This window comes from Opisthorchis viverrini (genome assembly GCF_000715545.1).
Source record: "Opisthorchis viverrini unplaced genomic scaffold opera_v5_185, whole genome shotgun sequence".
In the NCBI taxonomy this organism is placed as follows: domain Eukaryota; kingdom Metazoa; phylum Platyhelminthes; class Trematoda; order Opisthorchiida; family Opisthorchiidae; genus Opisthorchis; species Opisthorchis viverrini.
In genome coordinates this window covers 936,404-955,796 of record NW_008751843.1, presented here as the reverse complement: position 1 = coordinate 955,796, position 19,393 = coordinate 936,404, and the positions used below count along the sequence as shown (strand labels likewise).

Genomic DNA, 19,393 nt, shown 5'->3' with positions numbered 1-19,393 from the left:
CATATAGTTTACAAAGAGCAGCCTGTGCGCTGTAACCTGATTAGCCATTGACAATCATCACACTTGGATCTGGTTGGTCCGACCATACTCTGTACTGCGTTGTGGTTCGTATTTCTCGCTTTCTGCGGCCACTCTTGCTGTCGAAATTGCCGTCCATTACTGCGCCTTCCGGTTGGTCCGTTCGTGATCTGTTGTTGCGTCTCTGTTGTTGGATTGTTTGGTAGTATACGTCCTATTTTCAGTAGTTTTGTATTTTTGTTGATTTCTCTGAATCCTTGTTCGGCTCCCGGTTTTATGGTTCTGGATTTCCTCTGTCCTCCAGGGTTGATAGACAGGGTCGATCTCAATGAGTCTGCTTATTGCCCTATCAATAGAGTACCACGCCTCTATGAACTTGCGTTCTTTGTTCTCGCCTGGCCCAGTATGCTGACGTTATTCCAGTCGAATTCGTGTCCTACTCCATCTTCGTGTGCAGAGATGAGCGAGAGTTGGTCATGTACCCTAGTAGCGAGCTTGTGTTCGTTGACTCTAGTTGACAGTCTCCTCCATGTCTATCCTTTTTCCTTTTTTCCACAATCCTCGCATTGAATTTTGTGGATTACATTTGTCTTCCCGATCGCATTAAGTATCCCCTTTGGTTTTGATAGTGCTCCTCGCAGCGCGTCAGTCGATCTGTAGGCAACTTTCATGGCATGTCATAATATCCTCGCGGTCACCTCCGAGATGTTTTTGATGTATGGTAGTGTGACTGTTTTGCTTGTGCTTCCGGTTGTCGAGTTGGTTAAATTGCATTTTCTCAGAGATCTCCAGAGGAAATTCCTTGGGTAACCTTCCTATTGAAGGATTTTGTATTAGCGTTTCTCTTCCTTTACCTTGGATTCCACTGCGTTGCAGTGTTTCAATTAGCTTGAATTGTGTCCGAATGAAGCTCTGTTTGTGACAGTTTGGATGGTTGCTGTGGTAGTTCAGAATTTGATGTGAGCAGTGAGCTGACATCAAAGGAGACCATTGTTTCGTCCTCTTCTATTGTCAGGTCCCTTAGTTTATCCAAAAATTGTTGGGTGTTTCTGATTGAGTGTTGCGATCCATTGATGAGATACTTGACCCTTCACGATGGAGACATTACTTGCCTCTATCGGCCTGTGGATATGGTCAGCACAAACTCAAAATGTGCACCTCTGTTCTGGGGATGGCATCCCCCGATTCCGGATTGTCTTGTCGCATCGAACAAAGTGAATGGAACTTCGCGCGCAACTGATGCTGCCACACTAACTCCATGTACATTCACGTGAACGCCATGTACTCAATGTCAACTGAACAGCTGAGACAGTGCACCACCCGTGACGCGCACTCAAGATAGCGGTGTTGCAAACAAGTCAGTGCAGATCGTATAGCATCCAGGGTAGCGTTAGACAACTATACTGTTAAGTTCACCATATCTGAAGTACTTGCAGCTTTAGGCCATACATTGCAGGAATCGATGTACCTGTACTGGAGTCTGCGCAAATAGGTTTGGTCGAGTCTCAACTGGCTTCACACGTCTTATTTAAAACTGCCTATTGGGGATTCTGTTCATCCTGCTTAATCAGTCGTTTCTGTGGCAACGGCGCAATAGTATATTGTGGTTATATACACGCTCAGAAATTTCCGTCCTATTCGTCCCTCATCCATTATGGCTCTATTTTAAGCATACGTGGCAAAAGGCTACTTGATTAATTCCTTCTGCATCGTTTACTAAAGTTTCGCATGGCCAAGGCCTTTTGTCTTTGTTTTCTTCCAGTTGAGTTCCGAATACTCTCGATCTCTATGGAATCCATCTTGCATTTAATGGGCTATGGACTTCGGCATCGCCTTTTTTTTTCTGCAGTCCTCGCTTTACCGTCATTTACTTCATCATTTGTCAAAATAAATCTTCCTCCACCACATATACCGCCAGGCATAACTGGTCGCTGTGGTTATTGTCAGCTCCTTGCATTTCGCTTGTTCCTGTCGTCCACGCCAGTCCCACGGAATCTTTGAGCAGTCGTTGTTAATGGGCGGTTTTGGATTTGATCGCCAGATGGTTTACAGTTAGAATTGGAGAGCGAAAGAAAAATCACGAAATCCATATAATCGGGACACTAACTGCATTTTGCCTAACCGATCACACTGGGAAGAGGAGAAAATAGACGTCAACAGACTCCTCTCTTTTAGCCTCATAATGATAACGGGCTAACGTTAAGTTTGTCTTCCTATCGTTAAGGTCATGACCATGAATGCAAACAGACAGTGCTAACCCGCCAACGAATAGAAAACACTCAGCAAAGCACTTTTAGTCATGTGTGTTAATACTATAGGAAAAAATTTGAGCGTTATTCTGCAAAAAGAAAGTATGGATGTCACGATTCTGCGCTACCTTACGGGAGGGTCCGAGTGCTAACATTCTATAGCCGGGAGTTTATGCTTACAGACTGTATATTTATTTGCAAGGAAGGTATTCATGCAGCAGTAGAAACCGAGTGAACCGTTCACGACAGAAATACCTTGTTTTCTAGAGAATAAAGAAAACAAGTAATAAAAGTTTATGGCCACTATTTAATGAAGCCAGAGGAAGATACCAGAAACTTCGGGAAAATGCTCCGATGAGAGGCGAGGCCTTACGCATGCATCGCTCCGTTGTATACCTTTTCGGTCGTAAGACGCCGCAGTATTTATTTTTTTACGAAACCTTTTGAGAGATCCCTATAGGAACCTAAAGATGACTGGATTGCAAACCGTTTTTGATTGAGCAGTCATCAGAAAACCTTAGAACTTCATATTCAGCAATGGAAAAGCCATCTTACTTCACTTTGACAATGTACTGTCGTGAAGAAAAGGACAAAAAGAGGAAGGAAAAGAGGCTAGTACTACCTCACCACATATATACGAGGTGACAATCCTTCTAAGCTGACAACAAGAGCTCCACTGACATCTTTTGGCAGACAGATTGCATCCTCTCCATCCAGGCACAGGGATTGCGTGGACTTCACTCTAGAAGTCGGATAATAGTACCCGGGCTTCGCAATCCCATTGCTTCCCTTCAGACTCGTAGTGTTTCGCCCACCTCTTGGTTTGAGCCGGTCTGCAATTGGCGTGTAAAACCACACCGTTCCCGATAGACAGTAACCCCGCATTCGTAAGGCATGGCGGAGTCACGGCAGTTTGTTGTGATGTGTTCATTCCGCAATTAAAACACCCTATCCCAGAACAGTTCTGTCCGTTCCGTGCATCGAAGGTTTTACTCATTACCTCCTCAGTTGAGGAGTTTATTAAAGATGGAGGAAGTTGTCATCCTTGTTGAACTCCATTTCTCTTAAGCTTTTGAAAGGCCCGCAAGTTTATTATAATTACTAACATCCGAGGTATGTTTAAAACAGACCGGTTAACAGAATCAAACGTACTCCTGAAGTCAGAGAACATGAAGATGGTGGAATGTCTGTATGCATGCTGTTCTAACTTTTTTGCTCCTTACTCTCCAGTGCCTANCCATCCGAAGGGAGTACGAGAGGTGGGATGCTGCCTGGTTACCCAAGCCTAGACAGGAGAAGTCGAGATGCAGAGATCGGGTCCGAACCACGGACCTTCCGGTCAGTAAATTCGTGCCCTAATCACTGAGCCTTCTCACCCCGGACGCGGAATCTGGTATAATTCAGATTTCCAGGTAGCCATATACCTTGAGTGCATGGATGATGCGTTCGTAGTTTGGGACTCACTAACCAACCACTTCATCGACTTAGCCTCTTCAATTATGCATATTCGTCACTGCATTTCACAAGCGAAGTTACCATTCTTGGATGTGATGTTCAAGAGTTATGACTCATTCGCTGAATAGGACGGTGGACTGAAAGGCCACTTCCAAATTTAAGTTCCATTGCGCTGTGGAGGCGTCTAGTGTGCAGTTTGCCTTAGAAACGGAATGAAACCAGATAAGTTTTCAAAGAAATTGATAACCTGGAACTCTTGATCCTAAAATGCCCCATGGAAGGTAACTTATCCGAGATTTCAACACCAATGGGAAATTCCTTATCTGATCCAATTTAGGGAAGCTTTGATTTTCTAACTCAAAACCTTCACCCGCTATCACCAAGACGTTTCCGGTCGTAATCTGTCTACTTGCCTACTCGGCTGAACAACCTGCCTACCAATGATTTCGTGCCTAGAGGACAGTCCCCCAGTTCAGCCAACACATCCGTTCTGTCTCTTCAGATGCACGTCTGGAGCACAGTTTTTAGGACACTACACAGAACTTGTGGAAATAAAATCTCATAGTTTTATCCTCGAGCATCTGGTCAAAATTGGGCACCAAATGGATTGCTCGAGTTCATTTACTCGGCTGCAAACATTATGCCAAGGGAATTTGTGAACGCATTTTTTTCCACACTAGGAGCCATTACAACCTGAATCTCGAAATTTGGGTTTTTCAAGGATAGACAACTAATTCGACTAGTCGCACTGTGTCCTCAGTAAAGAGGACTTATCATAAGTGCTATTTGTCTGGTTTTTGAGACCAGTTTCCTGAGCATCAAATCCATTCGAGTAGATAACGGGTTTTCTTGTTTTGCCTGATGTCTTTAGAATGTAAGACAAAATATAGCTGCTGCAACCACTCTTATTGCCGTGACCCGAGAAGAGAGAGAACATGTCTGATGCTTATTCAAGGTTTCTGCTTGGCTATCTCCGCTGTGGTCTTTTTTGTGATCCTTGTGACTCTTTCGTCATCCGATAGTTTTCGTGATTTCGGTTCATTTCAATTGAGTTTGGCTTTTGTTTTTTGTCAGTAGTGACAGAATCTGCATAACTGACCTCACTCATTGTTTTGAATGGGTACTCATCTTGGCGATTTTTCCAAGATTAATTTTTTCTTAACCTCCGTTTTGCATGACTCGACGGGCATCTCGTGCAGAATGATTAATTACTGATTGGTCCTGTTCATTTGATTTCCTCTATGTTGTAAGTTTATTGTTCTTAACGGGACAAAAAATGAGCGAGCGGGAACTCTGCTTTGTTGTTGTGTTTTGCGTTCTTTTTACTGGTCGTCCCACTTAGCGATTTCCATCTGGTGCCTGTTTCGTGAGTCATTCGGAAAAAATCGATCATTCCCGAGTTTTCGCTCCCTCTGTTTCTTCTGCCTTCCGCACTCCATAACGCACTACTTTGAGTTCCTCAAATTTTTGTCGCGTTATGGAGCAACTGGAAAATGGCGTTAAGTGCTTGCCGCAAATTCTTTGCTTTGATGCACCTGTTGCGCTGTACCAAACGAGTGCAAGCAGAATTTCGCAAGATGGTGGAAAGCCCACTTCAGAACCTAAGTAGGTATGGAGAGATCAGAATAGGCGGTTATGATAAGGCGAGATGACTCAAGTGGTTAGAGCGCGGATTTACTGACCGGATGGTCCGTGGTTCGAACCCGACCTCTGCCTCTCAACTTCTGTCTAGGCCTGGGCAACCTGACAGTATACCAGCCCTCGTGCTTCCTTCGGATGGCATGGCAACTAGGCGCCGAAAGGGCGCCACAGCTGAATGATTATTTATTATTATTATAAGTCTGCTTCATTGAGAAGTCCTCGAGATTCTCAATGATTAGACGAGATTTGTGCATTTACTTGCTTCCAGTGAGCACAGGTTGACGATTGGCATCCTCGAAGGTATTCTAGAACGGTCATCGTCATTATCGACAGCATGACATCACTGTTCAACACCGATGCTTCGCTGCCGTACAACCGTGACTTATTTGAAAGCCTTATGAGGAAGAAAAGAATGAGTGGACGCTTAGCGCTAGCTCCCTACAATCATTCCGAGGTGCCTAGGTGAATTTGTCATTTTTTACTAGTAAAGTTGTCCTTATTAGGGAGTTACGGTCCTGTTAAAGGGCGAAACCTTAATCCCCGCCATGGGAGTAGTCTTATGTTCGCAGGTTTGAAAGTTGCATACTGTCCTGTCTTTCGCACAAGGTGCCAATTTACACATCAGTCACAGTATGGTTGATGGTGGAGGACTAGTCGATGAACTCACCACGTCTTGCAGTAGCACTAAGTAGCACGAATATTTACGAAGATCTAGCCTTTCCACGCCATGAATTTTATACTGCATTTGCAAAATTCTTCAGCCAGTATCCTTATTGGGAGAGTGTTCACAATTAAGCACGGTTGCTCTCTTGGAAAACCATTGTAGTTGGATTCATTGTGTGGATCAGCTGCTTCTAGGGGAATGAGCTTAGATTGTTAAGTCGCTAGCGTAAGTAGTATTTTGACGGAACTTGTAAAGCCGCCGCCCTTTCGGCGCTTCAGCTAGCCGTTTTGATTAGATAAATTGGACCGTATTGACTGGAGCTGTTTGCGACAGTGTGATGAACTGCTTCGCTTGCCTATATCAGGGAATTTCCTATTCATACTGGAAACACATGAGATGAGGAATAAGCCCTTAAGTTCGTTGGAGCTAGAGCAAACATGAGGTGAACGGATGCTATTAATGGACGAAGAGCGTGGAAATATGTCGAGATGATGTCGCTGATCCGTCTTCTGATCAGATGAGGTGCAATTATTTTTGAGGAGATATTGATGCGGATGCTCTATGTTCAAATGAAGTGAATGGAGAGGTGCAATGAACGCAAAGTTCATGGAGAAGAATTCTGAAAATAAACTGATCTATTTCACGCTTTCAAAAGTCAACTCTATTCCTTACAACTTAAACTAAGAGTAAATACGGAAACGCAAAAGCTCTTGTGAGAGAATATTCCTGGATCACCTATATTTTGATTCTACTAGTGGGCTTCTTTTATTTGGAAGACTCCGATGTTTGCCCATCGTCGCAGAATATTAGGAGTGAGCATCCAACTCACGTTGGATGGGTGGGTATAGTGGTATCGATAGTGTCGCGTTAGCTATAAGAGTTGGCGTGATATATGAATCAAGCTTCTGTTTTGCCGTTAGTGGTATCTGGTTGCTCAACAACGGCACTTGTTCTCCTATTCAAACACCGTGAGTTGGTGTACACAAATCTTCCCTTGTTATCGCATCGCACGGCCGCAAAGCGAATGAATTAACTGGTTTATAGTTACAGTGATAAATTCCCAGCTATCAATCTCTACTAAATTTACAGAGGTCAAACCCCTCTCACCTTTATTCCTTTTTGGTGGCTGTGACTACTAGTGCAGGGTTGCTCCATTACTCAAGGCCCTAAGTTTCCATCGACCGGCTACTAATTTCCTATGTTTAGATATGATCAAATGCTACTGATAACTGCTCATGACCAACGTGAAGAGTCATTTCAAGACTAGATGTAAAGTGTTCGGTAAATGGAATGCATACAACCCGTGTCAGGGGGAATTCATGTGGAATTAGGCGCGTGAGGTAAAATGGGTGAGTAAGTAATCAAAGTCCGTCACTGACGACCTCTGCCATACGTAAGCATCTTTTACTTATGCAGAGACGTTTTGTATTGCTAAAACTCAGTGCCATAACTGTCCACAGGCACTCTGAGGTATACTTTACATAGTCTCATCTGTTATTCTTTTCAGTTGATCGGTACCTCCCTGCTGTTCGCTCACCGCGGTCGCGATTGGGCAAATGTGTGGATGATTGACTTTGCGAAGACTGTCCATCATCCTGGTTTAGTACTCAATCATGGGACACAGTGGCTCATGGGGAACCACGAGGATGGCTATCTCCTTGGATTAAACAATCTAATTGATCTTTTTCATACCCTGAGCTGTGAGTTGTCATGAATGGTCAAATCGGGGCCAATGGTTTTCTGTCGTTGGAGCAACAAAACTTTCTTGTTGCCCTCTCTTCGCAATAGTTACCTGACACCCAATCAAAATGCATCGTATTCCCAATTACACAGTCTTTCCGTTTAGTGCTCATCACACACATCTCAGCGAATACTTGGGACTTGTTTGTTTTTGTATCCTATTTTTGTACCGTTCGTTTTTTCTGAAAAAAAACAGTGTTTATATTGATCAACCTTTTGTTTAACCATACTTCACATATATAACAATTTGCTGAGAAATCGACGTGTGTACAGACATCTAGAGCCTTCTTTGTAGCACGTTGAATGAGTTCCGTGCCAGTTCTTTATCATTCCGCACAATTTGAATCTGTATCATGGTAGGTGAGTCTTTCGGCTATTTTCCTGTTGCCCCTTATTGATAATCCAATGAATCACATTGGATTCATACATACTCTGTTTTTGTGAACACATTTGGTCACAATAAACCCAAGCTTTTGTTCTATGGTTCATATGCATATGTCACTACGATGGTTCAAATCATTCGCTGCGTGTTTGTCGTATCATGTGTGTGTGAAAGCCTATCTCCTGCAATTAGCCTGCCTATCTTTGCTGTGTCCTGACAGCGATGATCCTTACATCACCGCTCATTTTCATGTACTTCCTGGCAGGGAGGGATAACACATGTGACCGACGGATTTGCCGTGCCTCCTTTGCACTTTTATCTCTCGCTTAAGCTATCTACTCCAATACAATAATGGTCAATTCTCGGTCTAAAATACCTTCCCAACCAGATTTTCGGTATGAATGAATCGCAGCATATCCACGTCAACTGGTCATTTTCCAGAAAATGAAGGCAGCCGCTTCCTCGGCTATTCACTTCAGCGAGGCAAATATGGCTACCCTGAGGTACGGGGAGACTAAATTTGTAGGGATCAAGCCAGCAGCCAATAAGCTGTGGAAAATATACATCTCGCACTCCATTAATTTTTGGACAATAAGATAGATGTGCCATCATCGTGGTGTTTTACTGCCGTACGGCTATGCCCTTATGATAGGAAGATAAAGAAAAATGGGACACAAATATCCGAGATGCCCACACATCCAACACCCAATCAGACAATCTGGATAGAAACTGACTTCGGTTAGCCGCCATATCCTCAGTGTCTCAAACCGAGCACAGGGAGAGTTGCTTAGATTCACTCTTGGAGGGTGAACAGAAGCAGACTTTTAGCAATATCTTTCATTTTCATAGGCTTTCGACCGTCTGAATCAGGTATGAAAAACAATGCCTTCTCAGCAGACAGGGACTCGGCACATGACATAGCCACCCCAACCTGTTTGTTTGACTGCATTCCATGGGTAGTGTAGTCTTTATTCCTCATGTATCCGTTTCCTGATCACCTCATTGTGAATCCTCTGCTTCCAGTTTATTCTAGCTATAATTCTGGGATGTTGGTAGTCAGTGGCCTGACAGTACCTCAGATGCTCAATCAGTAGTAGCGAAATTTCGCACCTGTGCAACTATACAGCCTGCATTGTAGTCCGACACACGCGTCCTCCGAGTCCTCGTGCTACGTTAGATTTCCGAATTACGAAACAGCATTGCAGCAATCCAAACGGAAACTGTGAAACGAATCGCCTTCACTGCGTAGAGACCGAGAAGATACTTCCTAACAGCATGAATACCGAAGTACCTTCTCTGTAGGAGGGCTGATTTGTCTGGTCGACGAAGCTCTTGACAGCTAACTTAACAGGCCGTTTAACCGGTTGGTATTCAAACACTAGACCAAGAAGCTAGGTTGCTAAACGTTATATCTTATCTCTTCAGCGTCAATGCTGTCGAGAGTGTCAATAGGGATACACAAAGGGGCGCAGCCAATTCCCAGTTGTGCTGTAAGCGGATCAAGAGTAAGCCTTTGAAATCAAAGCAAAGTGATTTTTACGCAAGAGTCAGCTGCTTTTGCAGGCCGTACATCTGTTGGAGGTCGTTCAAAATAAGGTAGTTATCGTCCGTCACGAAGAAACTGAACCTTACCGTGGTGTGACGGTTTGTGTACCCCATTAATAAATCTCTCCTCGCAGGCCTAGCACCTAGGAGTTCGTTCTGTAACGGTTTTGCAAACAACATCTACGCGTCATCCGGCGCCGACATCCTCTAGCATCACGAAATCTTGAAGCCTCAACGCCCAGTTTATATGGCCGCTTTAAATGTCCGCCCTCTGAAGCAAGCTGGTCAACAAGCTTGACATTGATGTGCGCTATGTCTCAAACATCAAAATGCATCGTATTCCCAATTACACAGTCTTTCCGTTTAGTGCTCATCACACACATCTCAGCGAATACTTGGGACTTGTTTGTTTTTGTATCCTATTTTTGTACCGTTCGTTTTTTCTGAAAAAAAACAGTGTTTATATTGATCAACTTTTTGTTTAACCATACTTCACATATTCAACAATTTGCTGAGAAATCGACGTGTGTACAGACATCTAGAGCCTTCTTTGTAGCACGTTGAATGAGTTCCGTGCCAGTTCTTTATCATTCCGCACAATTTGAATCTGTATCATGGTAGGTGAGTCTTTCGGCTATTTTCCTGTTGCCCCTTATTGATAATCCAATGAATCACATTGGATTCATACATACTCTGTTTTTGTGAACACATTTGGTCACAATAAACCCAAGCTTTTGTTCTATGGTTCATATGCATATGTCACTACGATGGTTCAAATCATTCGCTGCGTGTTTGTCGTATCATGTGTGTGTGAAAGCCTATCTCCTGCAATTAGCCTGCCTATCTTTGCTGTGTCCTGACAGCGATGATCCTTACATCACCGCTCATTTTCATGTACTTCCTGGCAGGGAGGGATAACACATGTGACCGACGGATTTGCCGTGCCTCCTTTGCACTTTTATCTCTCGCTTAAGCTATCTACTCCAATACAATAATGGTCAATTCTCGGTCTAAAATACCTTCCCAACCAGATTTTCGGTATGAATGAATCGCAGCATATCCACGTCAACTGGTCATTTTCCAGAAAATGAAGGCAGCCGCTTCCTCGGCTATTCACTTCAGCGAGGCAAATATGGCTACCCTGAGGTACGGGGAGACTAAATTTGTAGGGATCAAGCCAGCAGCCAATAAGCTGTGGAAAATATACATCTCGCACTCCATTAATTTTTGGACAATAAGATAGATGTGCCATCATCGTGGTGTTTTACTGCCGTACGGCTATGCCCTTATGATAGGAAGATAAAGAAAAATGGGACACAAATATCCGAGATGCCCACACATCCAACACCCAATCAGACAATCTGGATAGAAACTGACTTCGGTTAGCCGCCATATCCTCAGTGTCTCAAACCGAGCACAGGGAGAGTTGCTTAGATTCACTCTTGGAGGGTGAACAGAAGCAGACTTTTAGCAATATCTTTCATTTTCATAGGCTTTCGACCGTCTGAATCAGGTATGAAAAACAATGCCTTCTCAGCAGACAGGGACTCGGCACATGACATAGCCACCCCAACCTGTTTGTTTGACTGGATTCCATGGGTAGTGTAGTCTTTATTCCTCATGTATCCGTTTCCTGATCACCTCATTGTGAATCCTCTGCTTCCAGTTTATTCTAGCTATAATTCTGGGATGTTGGTAGTCAGTGGCCTGACAGTACCTCAGATGCTCAATCAGTAGTAGCGAAATTTCGCACCTGTGCAACTATACAGCCTGCATTGTAGTCCGACACACGCGTCCTCCGAGTCCTCGTGCTACGTTAGATTTCCGAATTACGAAACAGCATTGCAGCAATCCAAACGGAAACTGTGAAACGAATCGCCTTCACTGCGTAGAGACGAAGAAGATACTTCCTAACAGCATGAATACCGAAGTACCTTCTCTGTAGGAGGGCTGATTTGTCTGGTCGACGAAGCTCTTGCAGCTAACTTTAACAGGCCGTTTAACCGGTTGGTATTCAAACACTAGACCAAGAAGCTAGGTTGCTAAACGTTATATCTTATCTCTTCAGCGTCAATGCTGTCGAGAGTGTCAATAGGGATACACAAAGGGGCGCAGCCAATTCCCAGTTGTGCTGTAAGCGGATCAAGAGTAAGCCTTTGAAATCAAAGCAAAGTGATTTTTACGCAAGAGTCAGCTGCTTTTGCAGGCCGTACATCTGTTGGAGGTCGTTCAAAATAAGGTAGTTATCGTCCGTCACGAAGAAACTGAACCTTACCGTGGTGTGACGGTTTGTGTACCCCATTAATAAATCTCTCCTCGCAGACCTAGCATCTAGGAGTTCGTTCTGTAACGGTTTTGCAAACAACATCTACGCGTCATCCGGCGCCGACATCCTCTAGCATCACGAAATCTTGAAGCCCCAACGCCCAGTTTATATGGCCGCTTTAAATGTCCGCCCTCTGAAGCAAGCTGGTCAACAAGCTTGACATTGATGTGCGCTATGTCTCAAACAAGAATTCAAGATGCAATCATAGTGACTGAGCTAACCGACCCATCACTCTCCATTTGTTTCCGGCTGTGCACCTTTGGCGATCTAGGGGCTGCTGCAGCAGGATGTGTAGGGTGGTATTGTCTTAAGTTACCGGGCGGAAGGATCCTTGCTTGACTGGATACGCGTTGATATTCGCATCTGCGCGGTTCGTCTGGCAACGTCTGTGAAACAATCTCACAAGGGGGAAGTTGATCTGTATCTGTTTGTCAAGTTTTATGACGCCCTCAATGCCTTGTTCCTGTAAGCTAAAAGAAATCTTGGTGGTTGCCGGAGATCTAAATGCACATGTGGGCAGGCTTAGCGCATCTGTGACTCAATTAGGTGGCCGACATAGACTGGACTCGATAAGTACGGCCAATGATGAACGACTGCTGCAGCTGTGTGCTGACTGCAGGCTGCATTTATGCAGTACTGACTTCCGAAATGGCGGAAGTCGTCTGACCACATGTTCGCCAACGGTGTGCCCTCCACGAACTTACGGCGACCACATTGCCATCAGTTACCGATGGCTCGGATCAATAAGTGACTGCCGGTCGTTTTAGAACTCATTTTTGGATTCTGACCACGCATTCTTCCGTAGTCGCCACTCCCTTCCCGCCATGTAAGTTGCGGGTATGTCGCCTGGCAACTGGAAAGCCGGCAAATCCGGATGTTAGATGAACTTGTCGGATTCGCCTTCTAGGGTGTCTTCCAAATGCCCCGCCATCAGATGTGAATTCATACTGTGATGAGATCACCACCTCTTTCAACAGTTCTGGTGCTACTAGGCTCACTCAAGCACTGGCATTTCTTAAATCTCAAATATCCCAGCCGGGCCCGCTCGACCGGTCCCCGGGAACCTCCTGTGAGTGAAGCCATCGAGAATCAGAAGGGAGTGACCATCTTCTATAATGAACTTTTCGAATGTTGGGCCTAATAATTGAAACAACAGTTGTCGTGGCCACCAGCTGCCACCCATCTGGAGCCCACAGTTGACGTAGGACCCTGGATGGTGGACGTGGAACCCCCTACGGTCTCGCAGGTTTATGACTGCATATGTTCTCTCAAATGCCACCAACCTTTTAGCCCGGATGACCTCCCAATCGTATTGCTAAAAGATGGGGGGAAGTCCTCAGTCTGCGCTTGTCTGATCTGCTTGCTTGCATTTGGGAAAAGGAGGCTGTCCCAGAAAACTGGAAGGAGTCGATGATAGTGCTCATTTTCAAACAAGGGGCTCGTACTGAGTTTGGTAACCACAGGGGGATCAGCTTAACTTCGGAAGTTCTGCCGTCGCTTGTGATTCATCGCCTTAATCCACCATAAGGCTGACTCGAGAGCATTAAGTGAGGTTCTGGCCTGGAAGGGGCTGTGTTAACCAAATCTTCATAAACCGTTTGGTGTTAGGACGTCATATGTACAAACGACCCACAATTTTAGCATTACTAGATTTCCTAGGCGCTTTCGGCTCGGTTGACCCCCTTGACTCCCCTTGACACGCTTGCTTATCAAGGAATGCCCCGAAAGTTTGTGAACATAATACCTTCTTTGTATCCTTAGATTTACGGATTTATGAGAGTCCACGGAGAGCTCTCAAAGGGCTTCGGTACACAAACCGATGTTCGTCAGGGATGCCCACTTTCTTCATTCTTGTTTGATGAAGCGGACTCCGAAGGGTCTTCAAAATCCCAGTGTTCAAATAGCCTCTGACGTAAGTCTTGTTGGTCTGGACTATGCAGATGGTACCGTTCTCGTCTTCGAAGAGAAGGTGCAGGTATTTTCGGACGAACTAACCAAAGTCCTCCTGTCCTTTGGTAAGTGTAAGTGTGTAAGGTCATGCTCGTGGACATGCAGCCACTGGGCACGCCACTTACAATTCAGAAGGAGACACTGGAAGTTGTTGAGTGTTTTACATGCCTTGAAAGTTGTATTAGTTCTGATTGCAGTTTGATACATGAGGTCGATGCACGAATTTGCAAGGCTCGAGTTGCATTTGCTAATTTGAGACACCTATGATATCAAAACGGTATATCCATGAATCTCAAGGGACGTGTGTTTCAGGCTTCTGTATGGTCTGTTTTGTTGTATGGATGTGAGATTTGGCCTTTTCGAGCAGTGGAACTGAGACGTTTTCAGTTTTCCGACAATTGGTGTCTCAAGACCATAGCTCGTGTGGGTTGGTGTAGGAGAATCCGTGACGAGGCAATTAGAAAGCGAGTTTTCGGTTTTGCAACAGGAAGTGTGTGTCCAGCACCAGAAGCTGCGTTGGTTAGGCCATGTGTTGCATATACCGAACCATCGTTTGCCGAAGAGAGTGCTATTTTCCGTGCCCAATTCAGAAGGGAAGGAGAGTTGTGGCCAACCCTTGGCCCATCAGAGGGGTATGAAAGTGATTACGAAAAGTTCGGGTGCTGTCAATGCTACTCGCCTACCGGGATGGGGAGCGCGTGATCCCCACTGTGCCTGGTTGACAGTTTCTGTCTACATGCCTGAATGAGCGTCTGGAGGTGTAGCCATCTCGGAATGACTGTAGTAAGCTAGCACTAAGTCCCTCCCCTGTCAATCTTTATCCTTTTCTTTATCATAAGGCTTTCTAATAAATCATACTTGAACGGCAGCGAAGCGTCGGTGTTGAACACTGACGTCATTTTGTCCATGAGTATGACGGTGGCAGTTATCGTGGGAAACTAATAATTCGCGTTGGATGAGTTCTCTCCACGGAACCAAGGAACAGCTTATACAGGGACCGTTGTTACACCTCAAAAACAGTCTATTCGAAAATTTGATAAGCAATTTGTTGCTGGACAACGTTTCGCTTTTGACACAAGCTTAATCAGGCCAAGTGACTAGTTTACGAGGTTGAGTGAGATTTGTTGTGGAAGAAGAACCAATCAGCCAAGTCAGGCTAAATCTGTGGTAGATGACTGTCAAGGGATTTCTTTCGGTAGGGTGGGTCAGCAAATGTTAAGAGCGAGGGGTGGCGTCTACATGGATCTGAGGTCCAGCTTAAGGTCTAGTTCCTCCTGTTCATTTCACGTAAAGGTCTTGAACGTCATTTATACTCTGTTCGTCTGTGTGGATGAGCTAGTGCTACGATAGTTGTGTAAGGGAGAAGGGTTCTGTAAACGGGTCGGGTTGAGATTTCCGCCCTTTTTAGGCTAATGATTCTGCAATTATTGACACACACACGCGTGCCAACTCGGCATATCGAAGACCGCTCTCCACACGCTTGTCAGTCCCACACCGTCGATTCTATTCACGCTGTGGTGCTTGGTAATTTCCACTGCATCGATCATCAGCCATTGTGGTGTGAATCGCACTTCTCGTCTTGGAACTTCTCTATTCTCCAGATCTATTCTATGCCCTGTGTCTAACGCATATTCTGCCATCACTGGGTCTTTGACTATCGCTTTGTACTTATCCGCATTCCTCAGTGGTTTGTCTATCCTTCTCTTGTGCTCACCAGTCCTGGTTTACAGTTCCCTGGTTGTTTGTCCTGTGTGATACGGCCCCTAGTCCCTTCAACCGGGGGGATCTTTCTATTGCACCAAAACTGAACCTTACGTTCTTCCCTTCTGGAACGCTACCCAAATGTTGGTTATGTTCCGCAGTCCTCGAATAGCCTCCGATTTTCCTGATTTATATGGACTAGCTGCTGTGTCTATCCGTTCCTTTTTGGGTCTTGATACTGGAGTCAGTATCCTTCTTAAGTGCTACCTAATGAAACTCACTGGGCACCCTATTTCCCGAAGTCTGTTGGTAGTCTCGATTTAAGCTGCTGTTCGGTTGACCTCTTCATGTGCACAGCGCTCTGACCCAGTAAACATTGATGGGAGAATACTGGCGTACACGGACTTTGGTTGTGCTGATGAGTAGTTTGAAACGGTCCGTGTCTGTTGGTTTCTGGTAGTTAATAGGTTTTGATTTTCCATAAGTCTTCCTTTGCATGTCTTGTTTAGACAGTCTCTCATATTTTCCATTCTGGAAAATCCTCCAGCCGTTACTTGGAAATCCTCGGACATTACTGGAAAAGTCTATAATCGGCTTATCTACACCATTTTCGTTATCCATCCGAGGGTTCCACAGATTCTACACCATTCCAATTTCAACTAAAGTGGTTGGAATTTTAAGGGTGAGAAGGGTAACTAAGAGAAGGAGGAATGAAATCAAAGGCATGGAACTACTACATGCGATCGGTTCATCGACAGGTTCTCACCGCGAAAAGTAAGTCACTGGAATGATGTTCCCTTCCATAGCCTGGCATACATGGCACTCGTATGGGAGTATGATAGTCAGTAGGACCATGGCTGTATAATCACATCAGTCGACGTACACTATCTCAATGCGGATTAATATTAATCAAAAACCATCAGTTGTGATTGTTTACTAGGTGGCCATCTTAAGTAGAACAAACCGATAAAACGCGCGCTCTCTTAGTCAGGCGCATACAGTGTGAGACGAAAAAGCAGCTCATTTTACTACGGGATCAATATCTGGCTGGTAGTAACGAAAAAACTTCCAAATCGGCGGGAAGCATGTACCCATGCGTGAGAAAGTGCGCATGTATCGCTTCAGTCGAGTTGCCAGAACAGCGTGAGTGTAAGCATGTTTTCACTCGCGTCATCCTGGTAAGCAGTTGCACTTTGGAGCAGACACATGCTGTGCCTCGTCATTATCGAAGTATTCCCTCTAACTCTCAATCCAATATCTGAATAGTCATGTGACGTCATTAGCTTACAGAACAATCAGGTTGAGTTGTTTAATCAAGTCCATTGCGTGGTCCTAAGACAAACAGTTTTGAATACAAACAGGCGACTGTTGTTCTTGAGCGACGTGATCAGCTACGAATGTACGAAAGGCGCAGTCGAATCCGCATGACCGTAGGCCTTCAGTTTGTCAGCAGATAAAATAGCGCAGTTCGTGCGTACTATTTTTTATGTCCCGATTGATCTTTGATTTTGACGCTATCATCTATTAGGTAAATAGGTACAACTATCCGTCACGAATAAGCTTGAGGGTCTGAACTGAGTGTTACTAGTCAATAGACGTACGGTAACTATTAAACGACGTTACGCGTCGCTCCTTAAGGTTTTTGGAAGTCGTTCTTAAAGTTGCTTTCAAAGATTCGTACAGTGGTTCCATGAGAGAGTACACCTCAAAACCACAACGAACTACTCGCCTGTCATCAAATTACTGAGTAGACAGAAATAGATCTTCAATGTAGACTTCTTTTGACCTTAGGATATTAACTCGTAGGAGTGTAATACGGCGATTAGTATAACTTTGAAACAATTGGTTACTGTAAGATGTAATTTCAGTGGTAGATTTTCCCTGACAACACCCTCTGACCGAGCATCTGGCAATCTTGGTTCCTCAGTTCTCAATGGATTCGTCCATGCTTCAACAAAGTGACAATGAAATTTATTTGCGCGCCGGACTAAGCACTCACCTTGGGGACAGATGCTCAATAAAATCTTTGCTTAAAAACGTTCGGTGTTTGAGCCGTGGTGTTCGTCTCTCATCAATGACGACATTCGATAAGTACGTAATTGAACGAGATTTTCTAGCGTAATCTAATAGTTCCAATTACTGAGCCCAATACGATGACCATGTGCTACCAGTTGAACCAAACAGTGCTCCACTAACGCCACAACATCCCGGAAAGTGAACATGTCTGGAGGAGTTAACAGTGTGTTATTGTCATTATTTGTTAAGCTTCGAGAAAGGAACTATTTCATCCAAAAAGTTTCCACGTAACATAGCAATCAATTCCTTGGCAAACCTATGGCCCCAGTGAAACTCGGGATACCGGACTCCGTCAATCCTGAAGTCTCACACGTGACCTAGAACCCAATCCACTGCCTACTGATCGGTTGGCTCAATCACATCGCTCGTTGTACGATATCCTCCCGCTTGTTTTGTTTCTATTAAATTTCTCCCAGTTCTCTGCAGTCTGTGTTCAACACACCTGGCCGCTTACGTCTTGAAATGATTCTAGGTACCCTAACACTTAAGATCCACTTATGGGAAGTGACTCGTATACCCACAATAAATATTTGAGTACAAAATTTTGCCTCGTTGGAGCAGTTGCCATTTACAAGTCTTCTTGTTTGCTATTTGAATATGTGAGTCTGGACACAACTGGCACCCAAAACCAGCAGTAGCTTTCTAATACCAACCGAGTAGAAGGAATAGTTTTTTATCACTTTGTCAAGCCATCCTTGGGAAAATCTGTTTTGCATGGCCCTAGTCATCCTGTTCTTCACGTCAATGTACTTGGTCGGCGCTTCTCAACCTGATTCGTGCTGTGTACCTCTCAACATACAACGAACGGTCATTTTCCAAGTATTTCACTTAATGCAAACTACTCGTGAATAATAAATGTGTACAACGTGTTACGATTATTAATATTGGTGTATTAAGCATGAAGTCCGTAAAGATAGTGAGCACGTAATAATTTACCCATATCGAAATAAGTGCTAGTTCGTTGGAAACGAGTACTGCTCTTCAAGCTAATCCAAGGAAAGGCATAATGTTGCGCTTCATGCGATGGATAAACTTCAGCTTATTTTGTTACTTCGATTCAGTTTCTAACCCATGTAAAATCGGACTCGCAAGGAAACTCAACGCAAAAAAAACAATCACATACGAAGAACAGCTTCACTAAATTGGGGTTAAGCCTACACTGACCGAAATTCTCGACTGTCTTTTGAAATTCAACTTGTTCACTAAACCAAACGAATAAATTAGTCAAAATACTTGAAGAAATGCACACTAGCTGATATTCATCTGTGTGCTCCCGGAAGTTGATGAAAGTCGCTTTACTCCAGGGATTACAAACGCTGTTCATGTGTTTTATTTTATGTTCAGATGTGTTCACTAGTGATTGAGTCCAGGACTCTTATGGTCGGTCGATCTTTGTCTATAGTAATTTTGACTAAAACAAGAGAGCGTAGTTAATCGGGCACTCAAGCTCCGAGGTCTTTTTGACTGGCTGGTTCATCGAATCCGTATATCTATTGGTCGATAGTATTGTCAGCTTGTAGAGAGCAGCTTCATTTGGGGATCTGTGTGGCCCATACCATCCAATCGCTGACCAGACCAGTTTATGGTTCCATGGGCAGTTGACAGGGGTTTAATCGTTACCTGCTTCTCCTCAACAATGAGGATGG

At 44.4% G+C, this 19,393-nt stretch overlaps 1 protein-coding gene across 1 annotated transcript in view; it reads left to right on the top strand.

Annotated features, from left to right (window-relative positions):
- Positions 1–8,348, top strand: part of T265_07802 (hypothetical protein) — a gene marked incomplete at both ends in the record, with an annotated part of 39,255 nt that extends 30,907 nt beyond the window's left edge. The window contains one exon of the mRNA XM_009173422.1: positions 7,535–8,348. Coding sequence (XP_009171686.1) covers positions 7,535–7,741 — 207 coding nt within the window. The remainder of the gene's footprint in view (positions 1–7,534) is intronic.
- Positions 8,349–19,393: the final 11,045 nt, after the last annotated feature.